This window comes from Pongo abelii, chromosome 19 (genome assembly GCF_028885655.2).
Source record: "Pongo abelii isolate AG06213 chromosome 19, NHGRI_mPonAbe1-v2.0_pri, whole genome shotgun sequence".
NCBI lineage: Eukaryota > Metazoa > Chordata > Mammalia > Primates > Hominidae > Pongo > Pongo abelii.
Window position 1 is genome coordinate 27,345,821 of NC_072004.2, and position 14,175 is coordinate 27,359,995.

Consider the following 14,175-nt stretch of genomic DNA (forward strand, 5'->3'; position numbering starts at 1 on the left):
TCAGGCTTCACCGTTTGGTCTCAGCTTAAACAGCAGAGGTGATTCTCCCACAGTCCTGGAGGCTGGGAGCCTGAGATCCAGGTATGGGCAGGGTGGTTTCTCCTGAGGCCTCTCTCCTTGACCTGGAGGTGGCTGTCTTCTCCCTGTGTCCTCACCTGGGCTTCCCTCTGTGTGTCTATGTCCTCATCTCTTCTTCTTACAAGGACACCAGTTATCATTCATTCGGGCCCAGCCTAACGACCTCATTTTAATTTACCTTTGTGAAGACCCCATCTCCAAACACAGCCCTATGCTGAAGTGCTGAGACCTTCAACCTATGGATTTTAGAGGGACACCATTCAGCCTGTGACAACTCTGTTTATTAAATAAACCTCTCTTAGAAAGTTTAGTAAGATTACTAGTGCAGTCAGGTGCCATTGACAGCCCGGTCCATGTGGCTGTGGTTTGTCAACAGCCTTTATCCTGAGCACGTTCAGCGTGCGGCCTGCATGAGAGGATGTGGTGGACATGAGAGTGGGCAGTGCAGGGCTCCTGCTCCCAGGAGTCTGGGTCCTCCAGGGAGATGAGCATGCAGATAGCTAGGGCAGGTGGAACTGAGCATGGCAGAAGGTGTGCCGTGGCAAGAACTGAAGGTTAGGTGGGAGAGACGATTTCCAGCGTGTCAGAGAAGGCGTGGCTTCACAGCAGAGCTCACATCTGTGGTCGACCTGGAGAGTAGAAGCCCAGGGTGTCACTGCCAGCGCTCCCATCAGAGTCGGGAGTGCATCTTTTGCCAAAGCCCAGAAATCTCAGTGCTGTTGACTCCCTCTGAAAACGATCTAAGGGAACAACACAGGAAGAAAAAAATGTGGTTGCACGTTTCTCATTATTGGCAAAGCATCCCTAGAGAGGAGCGGGAGCCATCCTCTCCTCCTGTTCACGCTTCTTCTGGGTGTTCTGAGGGTGTGCAGTGCAGGAGTAGCGCCGGATTCATCCTCTCTAGCCTCTTCCCACCTTCCAGTGACCCACTCTGCCATGCTCAGCACAGGATGCCCACGCCGCCTTCACTTTGCCCTTCAGTTTTTCCCTGTGACTGCTTGACGTGCCCTGCTGCAGATTCACTGAGCACACCTTAAGTTGAGAAGGCTGCAGTGGGGGAAGAAGTTACAGGGCCTTTTCTGTGTAAAGTTCAGATACGCAGGTGGTTTTATTTCTTTTGGCAACAGTCATGGCTTGGAGAGGATCCTAAGGAGCAGAAAGCATGTGCATAGATTTACACCCTGAAGACTGCAGATGTCTTGGTGCTCTCAGTCTGGGTGTTTTCTGAGGCTGTCTGTGTACTTTTGAAGGCGGAAAGTGGCTTCCCAGGCGGGCTAGCCATCCTTCATCCTCCTCCTTCGAAAGGCCTCTTGTCCTCTTTGAGTTTTCCCCTCCGTGGTTCTGGTGTCTGCCTTGCCTGCAGGGACATCTGCCTGGCTTTCCTCATGAGGGCCTCTGCACTGGGACTTACTGGCAAAGATCACAGTCATCAAGTTCACAGAGAAGGAAGGGCCAGAGTCAAGTCTAACTGCAGAAAGTGACTTGGGAAAACAGAGCCCCACTTGCCACTCCCTGGACTCAGTTACTAGCAGGTGGAGCTGCTGCAGGCAACAGCAAAGCTGACCGTGACTCGCCGTCTGCCTTCGCCTCCACACAGCCAGCCCATCCCTGCTCAGCCCCTCCCAGTTGCACACCTGACCCGTCCCATCTTTGCAACGTGCTTTTCGCCAAAAGTCAGATTCTTAAGCCTGCTCCTTTCAAAAGGGCAGAACCTCAAGAGGTTTAGTAAATATGGCATTGTCGGGCAGTGCCATGGAGAGGGCAGCCGAGGCCTTGTGTAACCCTGTTCAGGAATTCATGCGGGCCCATCAGGAGTCTGGCAGGGCTCCAGGGGCCTGATCCGGCTTGCTGCCTCCCTGATCTCGGCTCTCAGGTCCAGAGTTTGTAAACACATGCTTCGTCTTGCTCCCCCTGCTTGGGCAAATCCACGGCCACTTGAATTTTGTGTTCATGGTTGCTGGCTCTAGAACCTTGCTCCAGTGACCCGACTTGTAAACAAAGGTGTTGCCTGCTCAAGAAGTTTTCACAAACAAACAGTGCTGTTGCTGGTTGTTTCTTACCAAGGGCACTTACATAAGGCCAGGGAAAATGAAAGTGTTCTCCTGAGACTCTGCCCCAGGAGAGGTTTCTACAGATCTCTGTTGGACACACCACAGCATTATTTTGTGATTGTCTTTTCCTCTCGCTTTTAGACTGGGCTGCGTCTTAATCCATGCTGTCGTCTCAGCATAGTGGACTTGGTTGTGTTTTCACTTGCAGCCAGTATTTACCCACCTTTCAATTGCTTTAGGTCATGAATTACAATATTGCGAACATCTGAAATCATTTTCGGCTCCAAGCGAAGAAATCATGGTTTAGTTTTGGCCCTACCTGACTTAAGTCTTTGACCTATGGGGCTTAGCTATCTAACTTTCTACCCTCCAAATATGTGGCTGTAACTCATTCTCTGAGTTCACAGATTCCTTGAGGCCTACGTAGACAGTTGCCTGGGCCACCAGTGGAGCGTTGAGTGGGAACGCTACTCTTTTCTGTTAGGGATGCTTTGAGGGTTCTGCTCTTTTGCTTAGTAAATTTAGGGGAAGCAGATCTGAATAGGAGCTGCCCAGCAACGACTGGCATTGGGGGAGTATAGGAACCTGAGGGCTGACTTCTGAATTGGGGACTGGCATTCCTGGGGCTGATACCTTAAGCCTTGACCCTCTTGGTACAAGGTGCTTTTTCTCTTGTTGATGGAGAGTTTGAAATAAAAATACACTTATGTGGCCTAAAGTTAAGCAAGTCATCAGCGTCTTTAAACACTGGATTGATGGATAACTTCTTTGAGAATTCCACGTGTCTGCCTTCGACTTGGTGTACTCCAGGAGCAAATGAGGTCAAGGCAGGGCTCTGTTCCTGGTCACCAGCAACTTGTCCAGTCCAGTCAAGGGCACAGGCATATTTTTATTTTTATTTTTATTTTTTGAGACGGAGTCTCGCTCTGTCGCCCAGGCTGGAGTACAGTGGTGCAATCTTGGCTCACTGCAAGCTCCACCTCCCGGGTTCATGCCATTCTTCTGCCTCAGCCTCCCGAGTAGCTGGGACTACAGGCGCCGGCCACCATGCCCGGCTAACTTTTTGTATTTTTTTAGTAAAGACGGGGTTTCACCATGTTAGCCAGGATGGTGTCGATCTCCTGACCTTGTGATCCGCCCGCCTCGGCCTCCCAAAGTGCTGGGATTACAGACGTGAGCCACCGCGCCTGGCCCGGCACAGGCATATTTTTACACCACTATTAGAAAATAAATTTTTGCGATGGTTTCTGAATTGCCTCATCAGACTAAAAGAAAGCAAGAGTGCTTACAGGCCTTCCCACTGAGATCATCATTCACCCTATATGTTTTTGAGTACCAAGTGCCCTCTCTCTAGAAGCTTATGCCCTTTAAATAATATATTCATATAAATATAGCATATCATTATTGGATTTATGAATTATATTAATATGTAGTGCTAATTTAATCTTTATAACAACATAGCCAGGTCAATATCATAACACTCATTTTGCAGTCAGAGAATTTAAAGTCTAAAGAGGCTACAACATTCTGAAGATCTGAGTGCTCCCAGTGATTTGTGATGTTGGCATCACACCCACGTACTTTTGTGGTTGGCTCTATGATAGCATGGTGACAGGCCATGCGCAGCCTTTGTTGCAGTGCTTGCTATTTCTTATTTCGTTTTTCTATGCTACAAAATTGTGACTGCACATCTTTGAGTTGTTATTTTAAATGCAGATATTCTAAAATCTGAAGGCAAAGGATCAACATATTCTAGAAACACTCTGGGGAGACCCAGGTAAATAAAGTTAAAGCCGGAGGGATGAAGAGAAAATTATAGACTTGAATCACTCTAATCTTTACGAAATGTTTGCATTACTATTATATCTTAAAGGGAGGCATTTGGGGGCCCTCGTACCAAGTACCATGTTGATTGTTCTTTCTGTTAAGTATTACAAGCATAATTCTGAGCTCTTGCCATCGGTCCTAAAAAGATTTGTTGGTGTAGATAACGCATAATTATTGCACACTATGGAGGGCTCCTGGTTGGTGAGTGGATTTTGTCTCAAGATCTGACCTGCTGTGTTGATGGTGGTTGCTGGGAGCCCCGAGTTAGGGAAAATCCTGTGATTTTCCGTGTCTTTCAGAAGAAGCCGGAGTCAGTTCATGATTTGGTCAGGGGGACTGGAGGGGGTGGTGTTTACCTCCCTTAATCAAGAGGAAAGAGATTTAATATGAAACAGGGAGTGTGTATGATGAGGCCGTTAGGATCTCAAGCCAGCAAACAAAGTTAGCATTAAAATACACAGAGAAACCCCTGAAGGGAGGGCCACGTGATTTCAGGCAGCAGTTGTTCTCTGCCAGTGGGATAGACCGCTGTTTCTTTCACTGTGGAGCCTTAGGAGTATTTGAAAGCTTGTGCTGTGAAAAATAGGAATCTTACAGGAGAATCATATGGGGCCTGGAGAGGAACCTGTTTGGGACAGGCCGATTCCCATCTCCCGCCACTCTGTACCTCCTGGGCACCATGGCCTGCCTTCTCCTCCCTTCTGGTATGTGGAGGGAGCTGGGATTGCTGCGGGAGGTGCAGTGTGTTTGTGTGTAGCTGCTATGAGGAGCAGTGGGGGGACCTGGGGGAGCATCCTGGATTCCTGAAGAGGGAGGGCAGGACCTGGCCTGGAAGGAGGCCCTGCGCTGGGCGGGGCGGTACTGACGGGAGGGGCACAGTGAGCTGCGGTTGGGGAGATTCCACTGTGCCCCTTATGCGGCCTGTACTGGAGCCCACAGCTCCCTCTGTTTTCACCCAGGACACTCCCTGCCTGCCAGGACCGAGCCCACAGCTGCCTCCTGAGGAATTTCCTGACTCCTGTGGGCAGATGTTGGTGCCCATGTCAGCACAGGCTGCGTGAGCTATCAGGTGACATCGTGTTGTTGTTTTTATTTTTTTAAATCTCTGGTTCCCTTAAATATTTATAAAATTTGAGAGCAAGACTGGCTTGAATTGGGGCCTCTCTTTTCCTTTTCCCTTCCCTAACCACTTTTCACTCCCCGTTTGCAAGGCACCAGTGGGAAGAAGGCAGACAGGGAGAGGTGGGTGCTATCATCTCTAGCAGTGGGGACGCATGTGTGGATTTACCCTTGGCCAGAGGGACCTCCCTCTGGGGATCTCTACAATATGCCCCAGGTTGAAGCATTTGAGGGGTGGTCAGTGTACTGAGTGTGGGGCATGCGGAGCTCAAAGGAGGGGCCCAGATACTCTCAGAACATCCTGGAAGGATCCCTGCAAGGGCAGCCTTTGATTGAGTCTTGCTGAGAAGTCAGACAGTCTCAGACAGAGGTGGTAGATTTGTGGCCAACGTGCCATTGGCTGTTGGAAAGCAAATTGAGGCAACAATTCTTCACAATGCCAGTTCTCTCTACTTGCAAACACCCTGGTTCCTGGGCCCCTGGAGGCCAGGCCTGAGTCTGAGCCCCATGTTTACGGCACCCCTGGCCAGCGCCAGGCCGTACAAGGGAGACCCAGTCATGTTTGTCAACAGGGAACATCCTTCTACGGTCTTAATTATATTTTTTGGTTTGTTTACCCGTCCCTTTCCTTGTAGATAGCACAAGGGTAAACATCTTCTGGGTCTGCCTGGAGTCACAGCTCCCTGCCTCCTTGGCTGGGCTTCTGAGTCTTTTGTTCCTCTGGTGGACGTTCATCTGGTTAGGGAAGACAGAGCCCTCCCTGCCACGTTCTCCTGCGTGCTGGTCTGGATCATATCTGCTGCGGTGGCTTCTCATTTACTGTTGTGAGGCATGTGATATTTTAAAGCCATCTCTCTCCAAGAAAAGTCTCTTTTACGGGAACGTGGCTGTCTCTGCTAGTCACTACCCCTCAGCCTCGGGGTGGGGGAGGTGCCCGCCTGTGCACGGTTTGGTCTGAGAGCAGAATCTAGCCTGTCCAGGGCCTTCGACCTTCTGGGGATTTGGGAAAGTGCCACTACCTGGTGGTCCTGCCCCTGATCTCTGAGTGAGGGGTGTCCCTGTCCCTGCAGCTCTCCCAGCTGTGGCCTGAGAACCCTCCCAATGATGCCAGTGCTGCGCACGGTCACAAGAAGCAGGGGGGCCCCAGTTATAAAGGCAGGTCGGGACACTCAGGCGCCTGCTCTGCCCACCGTTCCCCACATGCCAGGCATCTGCAAGGAGGGGCTCTACCCTTTGGCTCATTGGCACAATCATTTAGGGTACTTGAGCTGCACCCTGGGGACCTCATGAACCCTAGCTTGAGTTCAAATCACATCAGGGTGATTCTGAACACTTGTCTCACACGACCCCTGACAGGACCTCTGGACAGTCAGGCATGGGAAGCTAAATGCCAACACCCTCTCTGTCTCCCTCTCTGCCTTCCTCCTTCTTTGTGTCTCTGTCTCTAAATTACAGCATGCACATAATCATTTAGGATAGTACACACAGTAATGACCAGCTGCTTCTTTTTGGAAAACAAAAAGCTTTAAGTTGCAACATGGAGCGTTGAGATCAAAGAAAAGCTATCACAATCAGTTGTTAAAGTCTAGAAAAAAGAGACCATGGAATTCCATTTTTCAGATGTGTTCCAAAACAGGGCACATTCAGGTGGTCTGAAAGGGTTTAGGTGTGGCCTCTCTGAGGACTAGCGATAGTGGTGTTCAGAGCTGTGGTTCCACAGGAGCAGCACAGGGAACACATTGAAGCCTCCAGTGGAGCCCCGCACCCAGCAGCAGCAGTGTGGTGCCTCTGCCTGCACCCCAGCTGTCTGCAGGCGCCTGTCCCCCAGGGCTGAAGTTCCACTCCAAAGCGTGAACTCCCAGCCAGAGTCCAGAGGGGAGGCCCTGCTGTGCTGGCCTCCGCAGAGTGTGTTCCTTGCCGGGAGCATGTGTCCCCGCTGCAGCTGCTTTGTTTTGTTTTGTTTTGTCTCTCTAACCCAGGTGAAATGCTACCACAAGAAATACCGCTCGGCCACCCGTGATGTCATTTTCCACCTGCAGTTTCACACTGGGGCTGTGCAGGGCTACGGGCTGGTGTTTGGGAAGGAGGATCTGGACAATGCCAGCAAAGGTGAGGCGCGGAGCTGGCAGCCCTGTGCTGGTGGGCAGCTGTGGTTGAATCTCCTTGGTTGATTCTTTCACTATCCTCTCTACCCGCTTTCCGAAATTCAGCCTACTGACAAAATTGTTCCCAAATCAGGAGAAAGTGATCACTGATCTTTGGGGGGAAAAAATTATGGATAACCAATGAAACTGCCTATACTTTCTGTATCATGGGGCGTCTTTATTGCAGATTTGCGAGTGGTGCTGCACTGGTTGGAATAAAGGACAAAGTCAGTCCATCCTTTTCCAGTTAATCATCTCCACAAATGTGTTAAAACACATTGTTTTTTTTCAGATGACCGTTTTCCTGACTATGGGAAGGTTGAATTAGTCTTCTCTGCCACGCCTGAGAAGATTCAAGGTGTGTAGCTTGGTGGAATACGGGGAGGTCCTTGTTGACACTGGTGAAAGGTGCATGATGGCTACACTGGGGCTGTAGTACTAGTCTCCTGCCTTTGTGCATATTTGGAGATTTCTGTGATTAATTTTATTTAAATTCAGGATATTGGATAGTGGAACAAGAAGGCCCACTTGTGTCAGTAAGCCCCAGAAGTGGCGTGACTTGCTCACAGCCACTCAGCCAGGAGAGCCTTGGGCATGACTGGCCGTTCTTGTAGGAGTAAGGTGGTATTGCATTGTGGTTTTAATTTGCATTTCCCTGGTGGTTAGTGATGTTTAGCATTTTTTCGTGTGTTTTGTTGGTCATTTGTATATCTTTTGAAAAATGTCTGTTCATATCATTTGCCCACTTTTTGATGAGATTATTTATTTTTGTTGAGGATTTGTTCGAGTTCCTTGCAGATTTTGGATATTAGCTCTTTGTCAGATGCATAGTTTGCAAATATTCTCTCTCACTCCGTGGGTTCTGTTTACTCTGATGATTATTTCTTTTGTGGTACAGAAGATTTTTAGTTTAATTAGGTCCCATTTTCTTGTTTTTGTTCTGTTGCATTTGCTTTTGGGGTCTTAGTCATGGATTATTTGCCTAAGCAAATGCACAGAAGAGTTTTTCCTAGGTTGTCTTCTAGACTTTTTATGGTTTCAGGTCTTAGATTTAAATCTTGGATCCATCTTGAGTTGATTTTTATAATATAAGGTGAGAAATGGGGATCCAGTCTTATTCTTCTACATGTGGCTAGCCAGTTTTCCCAGCACCGTTTGTTAAATAGGGTATTCTTTCCCCAGTTTATGTTTTTGTATGCTTTGTTGAAGATCAATCGGTTGTAGTCAGTTGTATTTCTGGATTCTCTATTCTGTTCCATTGATCTGTGTGTCTACTTTTAAACCATGATGTTTTGGTAACTATAGCCTTTTAGTATAGTTTGAAATCCAATAATATGATGCCTCCAGATTTTTGTTTTGTTTTGTTTTTAGGATTGCTTTGGCCATTTGGGCCCCTTTTTGGTTCCATATGAATTTTAGGAATTTTTTTTTCTAGTTTTGTGAAAAGTGATGTTAGTATTTTGATAGGAATTGCATTGAATCTGTAGATTGCTTTGGACAGTATGGTCATTTTCAGTATATTGATCCTTCCAATCCATGAGCATGGGATGTGTTTCCATTTGTTTGTGCCATTTCTGATTTCTTTCAGCAGTGTTTTGTAGTTCTCCTTGTATGGATCTTTCACCTTTTGATTAAGTATATTTCTAGTTTTTTTTTTTTAGCTGTCTTAAATAGAATTGAGTTCTTAATTTGATTGTCAGTTTGGTCATTGTTGGTGTATAGCAGTGCTACTGATATGTGTACATTGATTTTGAAACCTGATACTTTACTGAATTCGTTTATCAAATCTAGAAGTCTTTTGGAGGAGTCTTTAGTGTTTTCTAGGTATATGATCATATCATTGGCAAATAGCAACAGTTTTAATTCCTCTTTTCCAATTTAGGTGCCCTTTATTTCTTTCTCTTAGCTGATTGCTCTGGCAGTACTATTCCAGTACTATGTTGAATAGAAGTGGTGAAAGTAGGCATCCTTGTCTTGTTCCACTTCTCAGGGGGAATGCTTTCCACCTTTCCCCATTCAGCATGACATTGGCTGTGGGTTTGTCATACATGGCTTTTATTATTTTGAGGTAAGTCCCTTCTCTGCCTAGTTTGTTGAGTGTTTTTATCATAAAGGGATGCTAGATTTTATCGAATGCCTTTTTCGCATCGACTGAAATGACATATGGTTTTTGTTTTTAATTCTGTTTGTATGGTGTATCACATTTATTGACTTCTATGTGTTAAATCATCCCTGCTTTCCTGGGATGAAATCCACTTGATCATGGTGTATTATCTTTTTAATGTGCTGTTAGATTCAGTTAGCTAGTATTTTGTTGAAGATTTTTGCATCTATGTTCATCAGGGATATTTGTCTGTGATTTCTTTTTGTGTTTGTGTGTGTGTTTTATATTCTTTCCCAGTTTTGGTATCAGGCTGATACTGGCTTCATAGAATGAGTTAGTTAGGGACAATTCCTCTTTCTCAGTCTTTGGAATTGTTCAGTAGGGTTGGCACCAATTCTTCTTTGAATGGATGGTAGAATTCAGCTGTGAACCCATCTGGCCCTGGGCTCTTTTTTATTGGCATTAAAAAAAATTATTGATTCATTTTCACTGCTTGTTACTAGTCTGTTCAGGGTTTCCGTTTCTTCCTGATTTAATCGAGGAGGGTTGTCTGTGTCCAGGAATTGACCAATTTTCTCTCAGTTTTCTAGTTCATATACATAAAGGTGTTCATAGTAGTCTTGAATGATCTTTCGTGCTGGTTGTAATGTTTCAAGTTTTATTTCTAATTGAATTTATTTGAATCTTCTCTCTTCTTGGTTAATCTAGCTAATGGTCTATCAATTTTGTTTATCTTTTAAAAATACCAGCTTTTTGTTTCATTGATCTTTTGTATTTTGTTTGAATTTCATTTAGTTCTGCACTGATTTTTGTTTTTTATTTTCTTCTACTAGCTTTGTGTTTAGTTTATTCTTACTTCTCTAGTTCCTTGAGGTTTGACGTTAGGTTGTCAATATGTAATCTTTCAGACTTTTTGATGTAGGCATTTAGTGCTATAAACTTTTCTCTTAGCACTGGCTTTGCTGTATCCCAGAGGTTTTGATAACTTGTGTCACTATTATCATTCATTTCAAGGAATTTTTAAGTTTCCATCATGATTTCTTCATTAAGTAACCAGCATTTTAAAAAGAGAATTAGAAGTATAGTAGGCTGCAAGTATTATGTGCAAAACAAATTTTTTCCCTAAAAAATATATTTCAAAAGAAACCAGTCCCTTTATCATCAAGGTGAATTGTCCAGATCCATCACCAAGATCCACATCCATGGGAGTTTTGTTTCCCTTTTTAATAGCTATGTAAATAATCATGCTTTTTCTATGTTCATTGTCATAGATTTAGGCAAAAACCTTTAAATACATGGCTTGTGTGTTAAAAATCCCCTTGGTGTTCCTAAAAAGACTTGAAGGGAGGAGTGTGGATCTGAGAGCCTGGAGCCTGGATTCAAATCTGTGGGCTCTGAGGCTCAGAGACAGCTTATCGGGCCTCTGTGTCCTCATCAGTGAGGTGGTCTGAAGACTCCTGTTTTGCAGAAGTGTCCAAGCCTGGGACACAGTGGGCAAAAAATCAGTGCTTACTTATCCCTTTCCCCTCGTGGTTTTAACTATGGTTCTATCTGTGGAAAATCCTCCACAGTCTCTGATTAGTGTCGTGGCTCCTGGCAGGAGGGTGGAGGATGGAGTGGCTTCTCTCTCCTGCTCAAGTCAGGCTGCTCACCTGTCCTTATGGTGGAGTCCGGTGGATGGAGGTGATGGGTTTCACTGGGACTAATGTTGCTGCCTGTGCCCTGTGCAGGGTCCGAACACTTGTACAACGACCACAGTGTGATTGTGGACTACAACACAACAGACCCACTGATATGCTGGGACTCGTACGAGAACCTCAGTGCAGATGGAGAAGGTGCGTGTGGTCATCTTGTGTGCAGTTATGGAGGTTAAGGGTGCAGGGAAGACAGCCCACTCAAAGATCTGAAGTGTTTTGCAGTCTGCTAAGAAGAAAAAAATCCCTGTTTTCTCAGAGGTCCAGAATCACACCTTTGTGTGACACTGTTGTGAGTTTTGAGGGTCTTCATGAGAATAAGTCATGGTGAGTTTGGGTCAGGGCTTTTCGTGAAGCTGTAACGGGTGGATGAGCTGTCCGTGAAGTTATATCGAGGAGCTCCTTGGCCTGAACTTGTGTGTATGTATAATGCCAGGGACCATTCCCCCTTCTTCCCTCCCTTCCTCTTTGCATATGGGGATGCCAAGCGCTGGCCACAGCCAGCCTAGCTACTGTTATATGGCCCCAAATGCAACAGACATCTTGTTTTAATTTCTGTTTGCTTGTTAGTCTAGTGTTCCTGATTTATGGCTATATCATTTAAATCTCTGTTTTCATGAAACCATCTCACCCAAACATGTCCTCTGTTCACCTGTGGAATACGCACATTGGGTCATAGCTAGGAGCGTGATGGAGGAAAGGAAGGAAGGGGCAGCTGTGTGCTGGAATCTCCACAAGACACAACTGGAGGCTGATTTCAAAGGAGGGGAATTGAGGCTTTTCCTGGCATGTCATGCTGATCTCTTGTCTTTTTCAACCACCGACTGAGAATCAGACTTGCTTTGGGAAAGAAATTAAAACACTTTTTGTCAGATTAGTTACATCCAGATGTAAAATAGCTAAAAGCAAGTGTTGTGGAAAGAACTGCAGTAGCGCCCCATCTTTGTGGCTCGCTGAGCTTCCCATGACTCCAGGAAGGTGGTGTCTGTGGTTAGTGAGAAAGGACACCAATTGTGTGTCCCAGGGCAGCACACGGCTCCTCTCTGTTGCCCTGGGGAAAAGCTTGCTCCTTCATAGGCCTTGTGGGATGGAATTTCAACTCAAGGAATTGTTGCAATGCAAATACACCTGGACCAGAGGTGGAGACCCACAGACGGAATGCTGATGGTAAGGACATTAAAACACAGATGAAATCTGGGGCTAGTGGGCAAGTTGTTGTGGATGGGGAGAGCCTTTCTCTGGCCTGTAAAGTAAACAGAGTATTCTTTGCTGGTGTGAATTATTCAGCACACCAGTCCTTCCAGATAACCAGCACGTTAAAAGAAATGTAGCTGAAAACTCTTGGAAAATGATACATTGTCTCTCAAAAGATCACAGTGCACACTGGAATCTTAAAGCTGTGAGAATAATTTCATAAGATTTATCAAACAACAATTATCAAACTTTTTGATCACAGAGCCCTTTTTCCAGTAACGTCTGTTTGCGTCTGCATAGCTATACTCTGTCTATCACATGGTGATGTTTTCCACTGGAGGAGAGAAGGGTGAAGCGGTGGCTGGTGAAGTGTGTAAATAATCAGCGCAAGGCAAGATGGGGAAAGGGGCTAATTTGGAGAGCTGGATGGGGACTCTGAGGACAGCTGACTTAGCATCCTAAATTCCAGACTGAGGCGAGTAGATTTTACCAGAGAGGTCCCTTGCTGCATGGGAGCCAGTGAACAGCGCTCTGTCCTGAGGTGAAGATTTGGTGGCTGTGCCGAGTCTCCTGGAGAACAGGGAAGCGAGTTGTGGAAAGGTCATTCTCGTGATGCTGGGAGGTTCCTTGCTTGCCAAGGGAGGGGCGAGCCTGGAGGGTTATTGACCATGTGGGAGGCAGGGGTTCTAAAACACAGGTGGGTGTTCTCTGTGCCAATGCCATAAGAGGGGAGCAGTGAAGTCCAGTGGACAGTGTGGAGGAGCCCCAGCTCCTGTGAGGAGCATGCTGTGGAGGGCGGCTCTGTGCTTAGTCCCGCTGTGGGTGCCCCGCTGTTGTCCCCAAGCTGGCTCCCAGCTGAGCCTGTGACCTGCCTGCGGGGCAGACTTTATCCTTCCCATGTCACAACCAGGGAACTGAAAGCTGGGCTCCTGCAGCACGTCACTCACAGGTGGTGAAGGACCTACGTTGATTTTATGTAGAAAACATATAGACAGAAAATCAGTTGAGTGTTCACCATCCTTTAGGGGTTACATGAAACTTTACAGAGAATCTGTGGAATTACGTGTGTGAACGTGTGTGTATAGATCAATATGTTGTAGAGGACTTGCCGTTATCACTGGGTGAAATAGACAGAATTCAGTCTTAAAGACTCAGCCACCTCAGCGTCTCCTGAAGATGCAGAGGGAGATACTTCTTTACTTAGAGGCCCTCTCAGCCCATTCATGCTGCCTTAACAGATGACCATAACCTGGGTGTCTTAAACAACAAACGTGTATTTCTCCTACTTTGAGAGGCTGGGAAGTCCAAGATCAGGCAGCCAGCCTGGCGGATTCTGGTGAGAGCTGTCATCTGGTTGCCAACTCCTGCCTTCTTGTGTCTCCACGTGGTGGTGAGGAGAGGAAGCTCCTTGGGGCCTCCTTTCTGAGGGCATCAATCCCACTTATAGGGGCTCCACCCTTATGCTCTGAGCACTGCCAAAGGTCCTGCCTCCTAATACCATCACACTGGGGATTAGGTTTTGATGTATGAATCTTAGGGGACACAGATATTCAGTCCACAGCAGATACTCAATGCGTGTTTCTTGAATGAATGATTAGAGAAGCAATTTGAACTTTAAATATCTAAGGCCCTGAAATTACAAATCACAATTCTCATTGGTGTATTTTTCAGGCAGCATCTTCTGAGCCAGTGGTGTGAGCAGGCGGAAGACTGCTGTGGACTGTGTGGTTGGAGGTGGTGGAGCCATGCAGGTGATGGTCTGGGCATCCACTTGGGACTCTGTGTCACCAAGAGTTGGGTCTAGGGGCTAGTAGAGAAGGTCTGGCATTGCCATGCAAAGGGTGGAGCCAGTCGGGAGTGGGTGCATAGGAGTTCTGGAAAGAAACTGAGAAAGACAGGGCAGAGTGGGAAGGACACCCTGGAGAGAGTGGTTCCCAGACAGGAGGGTGGGGAGTCGGATAGGG

General features: G+C 46.6%; 1 protein-coding gene across 2 annotated transcripts in view; it reads left to right on the plus strand.

Annotated features, from left to right (window-relative positions):
* LOC129051290 (tensin-3-like) overlaps window positions 1-13,876 on the plus strand; it is a 157,757-nt gene extending 143,881 nt beyond the window's left edge. For both annotated transcript variants that reach the window (XM_063718488.1, XM_063718487.1), the window contains 4 exons: window positions 7,055-7,184; window positions 7,512-7,577; window positions 11,054-11,158; window positions 12,095-13,876. In XM_063718488.1, the coding sequence (XP_063574558.1) occupies window positions 7,055-7,184; window positions 7,512-7,577; window positions 11,054-11,158; window positions 12,095-12,348 (555 nt within the window). In that variant the 3' untranslated portion in view covers window positions 12,349-13,876. The remainder of the gene's footprint in view (window positions 1-7,054; window positions 7,185-7,511; window positions 7,578-11,053; window positions 11,159-12,094) is intronic.
* Window positions 13,877-14,175: the final 299 nt, after the last annotated feature.